Source organism: Helianthus annuus, chromosome 2 (assembly GCF_002127325.2).
Source record: "Helianthus annuus cultivar XRQ/B chromosome 2, HanXRQr2.0-SUNRISE, whole genome shotgun sequence".
NCBI classification, from domain to species: domain Eukaryota; kingdom Viridiplantae; phylum Streptophyta; class Magnoliopsida; order Asterales; family Asteraceae; genus Helianthus; species Helianthus annuus.
The window spans coordinates 166265042-166277058 of record NC_035434.2 but is presented as its reverse complement, the minus strand read 5'-3'; the positions used below and the strand labels follow the sequence as shown (position 1 = coordinate 166277058).

The 12017-nt window shown below is 38.3% G+C and overlaps 1 protein-coding gene across 2 annotated transcripts; it reads left to right on the top strand.

Annotated features, from left to right (window-relative positions):
- Positions 1 to 5280: 5280 nt before the first annotated feature.
- Positions 5281 to 10519, top strand: LOC110927046 (protein UPSTREAM OF FLC). Of its 2 annotated transcripts, XM_022170637.2 has the most exons (7): positions 5281 to 5537; positions 5903 to 6412; positions 7187 to 7256; positions 7367 to 7482; positions 8056 to 8896; positions 9420 to 9716; positions 10247 to 10519. In XM_022170637.2, exons 2-7 carry the CDS (start codon positions 6169 to 6171, stop codon positions 10311 to 10313), a joined length of 1635 nt encoding a protein of 544 aa, XP_022026329.1. In that variant the 5' UTR covers positions 5281 to 5537; positions 5903 to 6168; the 3' UTR covers positions 10314 to 10519. The 2 variants fall into 2 exon arrangements, with proteins under 2 accessions (XP_022026329.1, XP_022026330.1); XM_022170638.2 differs by lacking the exon at positions 5281 to 5537 and having other exon boundaries at positions 5635 to 6412; positions 9420 to 9721; positions 10247 to 10512.
- Positions 10520 to 12017: the final 1498 nt, after the last annotated feature.

Here is a 12017-nt window from a genome sequence, read left to right as displayed (position 1 = left end):
GCTGACCGATTAAATGACTACGGTGCTGTTTGTTTTTTCTGCGGGAAAAGGTCTGCAGTCTGCGGACCACATCTGCAGGCATCTGCAGGAGAAGAGGTGGACCAAATGTCTGCAGTCTGCAAGGAGAAGAGGGTTTGTTTTTTTTATATATAAAAACATCTTCTCACACTAAACACACACACAACACACACACACAGAACATCTCTCTCTCTCTCTCTCTTATCTCTCTCTCCCTGCCTCCCTCTACCACCACAACCACCGTCCACCTCCACCACCACAACCAACCACCACCCACCCCGTCGCAGCCACCACCACCCCGTCGCAACCACCACCACCACCATCTCACTTCCACCGACTCCACCGAACACCCACTGCAACCACCGTCACCGGAAACCCACCACCACCGTGAAGATGGCTCAGCTTCTCTCTCTCGTTCTTGTCGCCGCTGCCAAAGGAAGAGGGGGGTTGCAGGTGACGTGGGGGGTATGGGGGTTTCGTCGAGAGAAGAAAGGGGGTGGAGTGGTGGGGGGCTCGCCGGAGAAGAATGGGAGCCGGCAACCGGCTCTGGTCACCGAACAGAGATAGAAAGGAGGAGAAGCAAGGGGGTGCGGCTGGTTAGGTCTGATTAGGGTTTCCACAAGATCTGGTGTGGTGGCGGAGCAGGGGTGGGCGGCGGATGAGGTGGTTTCGGGGGTGGAGGTGGTGGCAGATGAGGAGGTGTCGGGGGTGGAGGTGGTGGCGGAGCAGGGGTGGGCGGCGGATGAAGTGATGCAGGTCTGTTTTGGCAGAGAGAAGAGGTTGGAAGAGGTTGGGACATGTCTGCTTGGGGAAGAGGTGGGGAAGACCTTTTTGGTGAGAAGTGCTTCCGGAAAACAAACAAGCCGCAGACATCAAACGTCTGCGCGACGCAGACATAAGTGGCCAGAAGCACTTCTGGCCAAAAAAACAAACACCACCTACCTCTTAATGGTCCGGTCTCCTACTAACTCAAGAGAAGGTTGCAAAACAACTCCTAGTTCATTAATAGTTTTTTTTTTTTTTTTTTTGTCTTTCAATTTATTATAAGGTTAAGAGCAATGTTTTAAAAAACCGGTTTTTTAAATCGTATCAGACTAGGCTTAGAAATGGTTTAACCGGTTGAACCGGGTTGTACGGTCGGTTCAACCGGGTTGACTAATTAATTATCCCTATAAATTCATAAAATACAATTTCAACTCAAAAAATAATACAAAACTACATCATTCCATATTAGAAAATATTCCAAAATTAATCCATAATAAAAAAAAAATCAATATCAACGTCATCGTCATTAAGTTAATCAATTGGAGTGTTAAATGCATCAAGTTCACGATTGCTTAAAAGATAAAATTCACTATCGTCATCTTTTTGGGCTTATAAAAGATTAAAAGAAAATATTAAAAGTCTAAACTTTTACCTTTGGCTTGGTACCGGTATACCAGTTTAAATTGGTATAACCCAATTTATCGACAATACTACTTATTTACTGTTCCCTCAGTTTAACTGTATAATTCATGTCGGCCAAACTTCCGGCATTCGATTTAACTGGTTCAAGTGGCCGGTATAAACATGTTTTTAAAACCTTGGTTGCAAAATAACTCTTAAGTTTATTAATAGTTTTTTTTTTTTTTCAAATTGTATTATATTATAGGGTTAGAATATAATAGGAAGTTTTTTTGGCTAGGAAGGCTATGAAGTAATCTTGATAATCAATTCATTTAATGAGGGAAATTGAAGGGAAGAAAAGAGACGCGTGGGTTTGTGTAAGGACATTGTAGTCAATTCAGGACAATAGTTTCTTTCTCCTTCAATACCCCACTCCCCATTTTTTAAACGTTAATAACTTTTTCATACGACATTATTTTTTATAAAAATTGCACCAAAAAACAAGTGTTTTTTATCTTTAAAACGAGTATACTATTGCTATATTTTTCGAAAAAAAAATTCGAAAACCCAGTTGCGTAAAACGCAATGGAAAAAAACTCAGTTGCGTAAAACGCAATCGACAAAAAACGTAAAAAATGACTTTTTTAAACGCAATGCACAAAAAACACAAAGAAATGTCTTAATTATAAAACGCAATGGCAGAAAACACTTAAAAATGTCTTATTTCTAAAACGCAATGGCCTAAAAACACAAAAGAAAATGTACTTTCTAAAACGCAATGGACTGAAAACGCATAAAAATGTGTTTTACCTAAAACGCAATGGCCAGAAAACACTTAAAATGTCTTATTTGTAAAACGCAATGGCTAGAAAACACTTAAAAATGTCTTATTTCTAAAACGCAAAAGAAAATGTATTTTCTAAAACGCAATGGACTGAAAACACATAAAAATGTGTTTATCTAAAACGCAATGGACTAAAAACACTTCAAAAATGTGTTTTCCTAAAACGCAATGGCCAGAAAACACATAAAACTGTCTTATTTCTAAAACGTAATGGACACATAAAGCTGTCTGTGAATTGTCTGAACCAGGAAGTAGCTCTGCCTCTTGGACCCTGCTCCCAGGGGCGCAGCCCCCGGACCCCCGCGAAGATCGTAAAACGCAATGACTCAATTCAAAAACTCAGATCGTAAAAATGCAATTAAAAATTTTCTTACATAGATCGAAGCCGATTTCTTCAATGATTGACGAAATTTGAATGTTAGAAACACTTATCAGCGATCGAATCGAACGAATCGAGTGATTCGCTTCAAAATCACTGGAAAAATGATATATTGTATGAAATTAAACTGGGGTTTTTTCAAAAAAGCTGAAGAACACGTTGATCGGGTGTTTGAATCATTGATTGGTGACGAAAATCGCACTATAATGTAGTGATTATTGAGATAGAAAGTGAAGAAATGGTTGAACATGGTGGATTTTGAAAATGGTGGGTTTTGAAGTTACAGAGAGAAGAAGAAGGGAGAAGATTGGGTGAAATTGACTAAAATACCCTTCCTCTTTATTTTAAATTTTGCCACATGTCCAAATCCTATTGATTCCTATCCTTCATAGCCAAAATAAACTTCCTATTTGATCATCACCCTTATATTATATTATATAACATCTTAAAAAGAAATGTCGGTGCTATAGTGCACCGACCAAAATTACTATTCTGCCCTTCATCCAACTTCTAGCTAAATTACAGCATTGTTGTGGGTGTTTTTACTGTTTGTGTTGATTGTGCATGTTTTAATTGTTTCTGTTACGAACAAGAACCCAATTCTACCATCATGCTCCCAACGCCATCAGCACCGACTTTCGCAACCCCTAGGGCTGTTAGATGGGATTCTCCGAGACACGTCAGCACCGGAACGTTGTCAACACCGATCTACCTTAGAGTCCCCGGAACGCCAGATGGACTCACCGGGTCACAACACATGTATCGGCTGGCTAAACGGGGTTCTCCTCAAGTTTGCAATGTGTGGAGTGAATAAAGAATAGTAAGATAACTGTGGACGGTGAACGAAGACGACGTTGTTAGGTGTTGTCGTGGTGGTGACGGCGTCGACTATGTTTGTGTTAATGGTCGGGATTCCCGGTAATGAAACGGAAGAAAAGGATGATGACTCACACGTGTTTTAAAGAGTGAACAAAATGGTTTTAGAAAGAGAGAGAGACAGAGAGGTAGACATGTGTAGATCTTCATGTTTGATTCCATTGAATATTGAACAAAGCTATCTCTTTACAATTTTAATTCTTATCAATTTTTAATCTAAGATGTACAGTTTTATTAATTACATAATTACAACTTAATTGTTTGATGTCTAATTTCTAGTCATAACAAATATAATTTTCACTATATCTGTCTCTTATGCTTTTATACTTTTTCAAATAAATAGCAAAGTATATATTTTTTTTCTTTGAATTCCTCATCATTATAAAAAATCTATTTTGTACGTTCAAGAATAAATTTAGATTAAAATGGTCGACGTATTATAATGTGTTACTTATACCACCAAATTACTAAAATAACATTTAAGGGTGACCAAAAGCGTCACATTATGCTATGGTAATTTACTTATTTTTAACCTCAATTTTCAGTATTATCACTTACATTTTTTCATTTATCTAAAACCTTTGTAAGCTATCTTGACCCTTTCGAGTTTTACGTTTTTATTTTTATGTACATTGGTCAAATATAATACGTTTTTGTACTTATTTATAATCTACGTTTACGGTTGGTCTACATTTTAACATAAATTTTGTTCGAAAACAAGTCAGATTAAAAATAATATGTTTCACTAGGCAGTATATATTCGAGTTACTTTGTGTTTCGACAACGCCGCAACGCACAATATCAAAAACACTATTATCTTACGTGCTTGTATTTAGCAACGCGTGACGAGTCAAAATCCTAGTTTATTATATAAAAGTTGTGAAACAACTCCTAAGTTTAATAATAGTTTTTTTTTTGTGCCACTTAGGCTTTAGTCTAGTGGTCAACAGGAATTACCTTCGGGGAAACCAAGGTTTCATCCTTGAGAGGTGTAAGAGGTTGTTTGATAACAACTGAATGGTTAAGTGCTGAACCAGAAAAATGTCTGAACTATTAAGTGTTGAACCAGTAAGATGTATGAACCATTAAGAGCCAGTATAATGCTTAACCGTTCAGAGGTAAATGTCTGACCAATTCAGATTAGAGGTGTTAACCATTCAGACTCAGTATAGTGTTTAACCATTCAGAGTCAAATGTATGAACCATTCAGACATTTGCTCGTGAAACAAACAGTCTGAACCATTAAATGCTGAACCAGTAAGAGGTCTGAACCATTAAGAGTACCATTAAGTGGTAAACAAACATCCCCTAAGGCTGGAGGGTGTGGGGGCGCCACCCAAGCCAGATGGGCATTTATAGCGCCCCAAGGCGCTATCGGACCACACCATGGGTGCTATGGCGAGGCGCCATTGATGGCTTGCCAAGATGATAACGGGCATTATTCGCGTGGACCGAGGAGCATTTAACATATTGACCGTTGAAAACGGTCATAATTTAACATATTGACCATTGATGGGTGCTATGGCGGGGCTCCATCCACACCCTTCAAATTAAAGGGGGGCATGATAAAGCCCCAATGCTGACATGGCGTTTACGTAGATCCTAGTTGGACTGATAAAGTCCCAATGGGCTCCAACCACTCTATAGCCTAAGTATATATGGGAAAAAAATTAATTGTTCAAAAAAATAATAGTTTTTTTTTGTGTCTTCAAAGTTAGAAAAATCCAAAAATCGATACTCATTTATATATTCACCAGTCATAGAGACCACAATCCCACATAGGGAGGGAGATACATGCTCTAAATTCCGTTCAAACATTTTCAATCAAACAACCTTTTACCCATCTCAATTTGGGGCAAATCAAGAACCCTAATTCCCACCACAATTCACCACTCCACTTCCATTTTGTCTGCATCACACACAATAACAATTAAAAAAAAAGCCAAAAAGTTAACCACATCCTGTCACTTTCGAACCACACATCTCACCAGATCCATCACTCTCTTCTTCCATCAGTCATCGTAAATTCTTCAGGTGAACTATACACTGTTCATTTGCTCTAACTGTAAACAGTCAAAAGAGGTTTTCATAGCTTTAATTATTGTCAGTTTTCTTCCACTTTTCATTTTTATATATTTATTATTATTATTATTATTATTATTATTATTATTATTATTAGCGTTTACTCACTCCACTATACTATCCCTACCAAATGGTCCAAATCCATCATTATTATTCATCAATAAACGCTTCAGATTTTGTCCCAATTATTAGCGATCCTGTTTCCTACAACATGCTTCCTAATAAATTACTTGGTTTCTGATTGTGATTTGATGTGTTGACTTGTTGTTGTTGTTCATCGGATTACTGTAGATCTGATTACTGTTTCTGCTATACAGGATGCAGATTTGTTACTGTAGATCAGTGTTGTTCATCGATTATCGGATTATCGGTTACGGAACTGTGAATTGTTGTTAATCCAGTACAGTTTGTTATACATGATGCAGATTTCTTAGCGTTTCGAAGTTGATTATCGGATTATCGGTTACGGAATTGTGAATTGTTGTTAATTGATGCGGATTTGTTAGTGTTTCGGACTCGATTATTGGATAATCGGTGTTACGGAATTGTGAATTGTTGTTAGTTGAGTATAGTTAGGGTTTTGATGGAGGGAAGAGTGAGGAAGTATGGGCAGCAGCATCAGCGGTTAAGTCCGGATCGAGCTAAAGTGTGGAAGGAGAGGTCACCGAGGTACCGGCAACGCGAGCCGGAAGCGGTGCAGGAGACGGAAGGGGAGCAGAAGAGCCGGAAGGTGCCGGTGGTTTATTATTTATGTAGAAATCGACAGCTTGAACATCCGCATTTCATTGAGGTTTCGCTCGCTTCTCCAGAAGGTCTTTTTCTGAGAGGTAGTTTATTATTTATATGTGCATACTTTTTGTTAGGGGTGTGCAAAAAAACCAAATTAACAGAAAGAACCGAACCGAAGAGAAAACCGATGGGTCGGCTAATGATTTACTGAAAACCGATATTAATGGGTCGGTTATGGTTTTCCATTGTTCCATAACCACCATAACCGAACCGACCTGCATGTTATGGATTTTATCATACCGTTTTGGTTGAAAGTTTGTTTGAATTTATGGACTATATCATATCGTTTTGCTCGAATATTCGGTATCAATATTATAGATTATATGTATTTATTAATTAGTGCTATGGTTAAAAAATTCAAGCCCAAACTTTTAGGTCCAAATAATGCCCAACTATATTTTTGAGCTATTTTTAGATAGGCCCAAATTCACGGTTAACCGGCCATAAAGACTGTTATAAGTTATAACCATCAAAACCGATTAACCATAACTACCATAACTGATCGGTTATGGTTATTATTTATATGTGCATACTTATTGTTAGGGGTGTGCAAAAAAACCAAATTAACCGACCCATAACCAAATTAACAGAAAGAACCGAACCGAAGAGAAAACTGATGGGTCAGTTAATGATTAACCATAACTACCGTAACTGATCGGTTATGGTTATGGGTTTTCATTAACCGACATCTCGGTTATGGTTATGATTTTAGGCCAAAACCGATCCATGCACACCCTACTTATTGTCTTGTGGTTGAATCATTTGATTAAATTGTTGACTGCGAAATTTGACTTTGAAAACAATTGTTGTAGATGTGATTGAAAAGCTTAATGCGCTTAGGGGAAGGGGGATGGCTTCGATGTATTCGTGGTCTTGCAAGAGGTTGTTAAATTGTTTTTCCTTAACTACTGTTTGATTTGAATTTTACTTCGTGTTCACCGTTTTGTATGTTTGGATGATGAGTGTGGATCTTGGTTGGGTTGCTGATGCAGGAGCTATAAAAACGGGTTCGTTTGGCATGATCTTTGTGAAGATGACCTGATTCTTCCTGCTAACGGAAACGAATACGTTCTTAAAGGGTCCGAGCTTGTTGAAGAATCTAATTCAGGTGCATTTCTCTGTTACATTTTTTGTAAAGTACACTGATGGTCCCCATGGTTTACCAAAATTTTGGATTTGGTCCCTGTGGTTTGCACTTTGTAATGTATTTAGTCACTAGCTTTTTCCAAAAGTACACGCAGTGGCGAAGTATAGAAGGGGCGGGGAGGGGCGCTCGACCCCCCGAACTTTTCGCTCAATAGTGTTATATATGTAGTTTTCATATAGAAATTTTTTGGTATATACGTTTTCGACCCCCCGGTTCTATAGAAACTTTTTGGTGTATACGTTTTTGACCCCCGTCATTCGGGCCAAGCTTCGCCACTGAGTACACGGATGGTCTTTATGGTTTGCACTTTGTAACGCATTTAGCCTCTAACTTGGACCTGCTGAAACCTTTAGATATGTTGGCTGGGGACTAAATGCGTTACAAAGTGCAAACCACAGGGACCATCTGTGTACTTTTGAAAAGCTAGGGATCAAATCTAAAATTTTGGTAAACCACAGGGGCCATCCGTGTACTTTACTCGTTCTTGTAATACATTTTAAGACCACTAAATTTTTAAAGGTAACATGTTTGCAGGTCGTTTCGCGCCTGCTGTAAAACTACCGAACCTAAAACAACTACCCGAACCACCGTCTGCAAGAAGTCAAGATGACTCATCATCATCAACAAGCATGAGTGGAAGAGATACTAAAAACTCTCAAGACGATGAGCTGTCACCTCCGGTTCGGCTTTCTAGTTCATCTGGCGTATCCCCGGAGTCTAGAAATGGAAAGAGTACGCCGTCAAACGGTTGTCTTAGCTTAACAGAGTACAAAATCTACAAAACCGACGGTCTTGCTGATGCATCCACACAAACCGAAGAAAATATAAAAGCTAATAAAGCTAAAGAAACTTGCACACGTGGCGTTTCAACCGATGACATGGTAGTTCTAGACTCTGTCAGCCCGTGCGTTAAAGATAATTCCGAAATTCAAATAGATCCGTCCCCGCCGTCTTCATCGAGTACGTGTTCGTCTGTGGGAAAAACCGAGACGTTGGAGTCGTTAATCAAAGCGGATGCTAGCAAGTATTGTAATTCTAGAAGAGTGGAAGAAAGTCAAATGCCGGTCAACTCGAAGCTTCGAGCTACAGATATGTTGATGCAACTGATTTCCTGTGGGTCAATATCGGTCAAAGATCATAGCTTTGGATTAATTCCGTCTTATAAACCGAGATTCTCGGATTCGAAATTTCCGTCACCTTTGTTTTCGACATCTGTTATGTTGAGTGAGCTTGATTGCTTACCGGATAATCCGAGATTTATGAGCATGAGATTAGAAGACAAGGAATACTTTAGTGGGAGTTTAGTGGAGACGAAATTACTTAAGGAAGAAGGCGTTGCAACTATAAAAAGATCAAACTCCTTCAATGCCGACAGGTTAGTACTTCTGTATATTATATCGTTTTTCATTACATTAAGGGACATACGAATACACGGGTGTTTTGCATGACGTTTGGATGCGGTTCTTCCGTTTTAAGTTCTGACCGCAATTAGTTGTTCCGGTTAGAGTAAGGTACACTGATGGTCCCTGTGGTTTACTAAAATTTTGGATTTGGTCCCTATCTTTTCGAAAGCACACAAACGGTCCCTCTGGTTTGCACTTTGTAACGTATTTAGTCCTCAGCTTTTTCCAGAAGTACATGGATGGTCCCTGTGGTTTGCACTTTGTAACGCATTTAGCCTCTAACTTGGACCTGCTGAAACCTTTAGATGTGTTGGCTAAGGACTAAATGCGATACAAAGTGCAAATCACAGGGACCATCTGTGTACTTTTGAAAAACCAGGGACCAAATCTAAAATTTTGGTAAACCACAGGGACCAATCTTGAACTCATTTGCTTGATAGAGGGATACCGTAACTATATATCATTTTAATAAAAAAATTGATTTTTAAAATGCAGGACGAATAATGGTGATTCGGTTTTAGATAAAGAGGAAACCACAACACGTACAAAATGCATACCAAAATCACTCAAACCGTCATTCGGTAAACACTCGAAACATGAGTCAATGAGATCCCCTGTTTCTGAGGGCCCACGGATCTCATCTGAAGCGGGCCCCAGTTCACGGATTGTATCCCCTTGCCCTTCTAATGGCAGTAGCAAAAGGATAACCGACCCATCTTCTTCCAAGAAACAATCGGGCCGATTGGAATCGTTCAGAGAAGAGAAAGAAAACATGATCAAAATCGAAGAAAGTTAAGTTATGATATGATTTCTAATTCCTATATAGAGTAAAATGCCATTTTCGTCCCAGCGTCCCTGAGGTTTTGGCGACTTTCGTCCAAAGGTTTGTTTTTCCGCATCTGGATCCAAAAGGTTTGAAATCTTGCCATTTTCATCCGGCTCGTTAAATCCATTCATTTTTCCCCGTTAAGTCAGAGGTATTTCCGTCTTTTTTGTTAACTTAAAGGGCAATTGAGTCTTTGTCAGAGATATTCGGTCTTTTTACATAAAGTGAAAAAGACCGAATTGCCCTTTAAGTTAGCAAAAAAAACGGAAATACCTCTGACTTAACGGGGAAAAATGGATGGATTTAACGAGCCGGATGAAAATAGCAAGATTTCAAACCTTTTGGATCCAGATGCGGAAAAACAAACCTTTGAACGAAAGTCACAAAACTGACCAAACCTCATGGACGAAAATGCCATTTAGTCAAAATATTAATTATATAAAAGCAATTTCTTTAGCTCATGTTGTTTGATATTCGTTTCGTTTTCTTCTAACAGGCTTGCTTCAGGAGCTCGGGTTATAATCCACTCGGAAGCGTCTCATGATAACGACGGTAACTTGTAGGTGTTTGTTAATTCAAGTTTGGTTAGGGAATTATAATCTGTCGGTGGGCATTTTAGTAAATTCAGCCTGTGAATTTGAAATAGAAGAGAATCACAATATTTAAGAAAAAAGGTGCCTTTTGATTTTTGGTCTGCCTTTTCATATCTGCTTTTTTTGGCTTTACAACTCTAAATGCAATCCTCAGATTCTGCTTTCTTTATGGCATACATTCTTTTGGGCTCCTTTTGGCATCTACTGTTTTTTTTTTTTTTTGAAGGTGTGAATTATTCGCGAATGTCGGGAGGTCTAACATACGTTGTGTTAACCGGGTCCGCGCTAGAGAGTCCCCTCGCACAATAGATCCCCAATTTAAACCCCTCAATGAGAAACCCCTATCACCCAGACTCGAACTTGAGACCTGGAGAGGAACACTCACCCGGGCCCACCATAGGTGGAACTTAAATACCCGTGGCCACCACTAGAGCAAGTGATGGTTGGCATCTACTGCTTTAATTTACTGTTGTTCAACAAGATTAAGTTTCAAAAGTTGAAACTATCCGGTTAATAATGCGGTAAAAAATCAGATATCGGTCTTGACTGTTATTTGAGATATCGGTTGCGGTGGGATATTAGTAATTTTAATATCATGCAGAATTTATATATAGCAATATAACACTAATAATTCAGTATACTTTCCTACCTTTATAAATTAACCTTTTGCAACTTGCAAAACGCTAACAATTATAGAAAGTAGGAATTGATTAAAACTTAAAAAACTAACATTTAACACTAACAATTAAGACTTAAAACACTAATAGCAATAATGAGAAGAAAGAAGAATGATAGACCTAAGAATAAGGGTACTGATATTGGGAATCGTTGATATATCGGTCAATATTACCGATATTTGACACTGAAATTTTACACGAGGACCGATAAATATTAACTGCATAGGGTTAAAAAACCGAATAACCAAAAAAATCGAACCAACAGACAAGCCGGTTACTAATAGACTTGTAGGGCTTGAATCAACCCAAACCGACAATTAAGTGCTTAACTGAAAACCGAAAAACTGAACCAATCTGGTTGATGAAACTCCAAAAATGTTGAAGCTGATCGGTTATGAAAATATACTAAACGCGGTTTGGTCCAAAACCGAACTGTATTAATAAATAATAACCAACCTAGGGCCCCACCTAAAAAGTTATACAAAGACATTGTTTGAAAAAATAACTTTCTGGATGATTATTTATTTTTTTAGATTGTGTATTTTAGCTGTTGCTGCACTGATTACATACAGTGACAAGCATATATTGTAGACAAAATAGAGGTATGACTTTATGTGTGAATTTATCGTTTGAGTCAATTTACTGACACTTGTTTGTGTGGTAGTGGTGAGTTATGTGTATTCGTGAAGTTTTGTTTACTAGCAGAAGACCTATTTTTGACTTTGAAAGTCAGCACATAGGATTCCCTAGTAATTATTAAGATCTAATATCAAGGTCAAAGTTGCCTAGAGTTGTTGCCAATTTGGCTTCACATGGAACATGTTTTTGAGAGTATCAAAATATGTTTTGTATTATGTGTAAATATATGATGTAAGAGGTTGTTTGATACTTCATAGTATAATACAATGAACTTAAACAAACAAACAAGCAAAGTACAATTTCGGTCTATAAGGTTTACACCCGTTTTTAAATTCAGTTCCTATTTCAAAAAATTCAA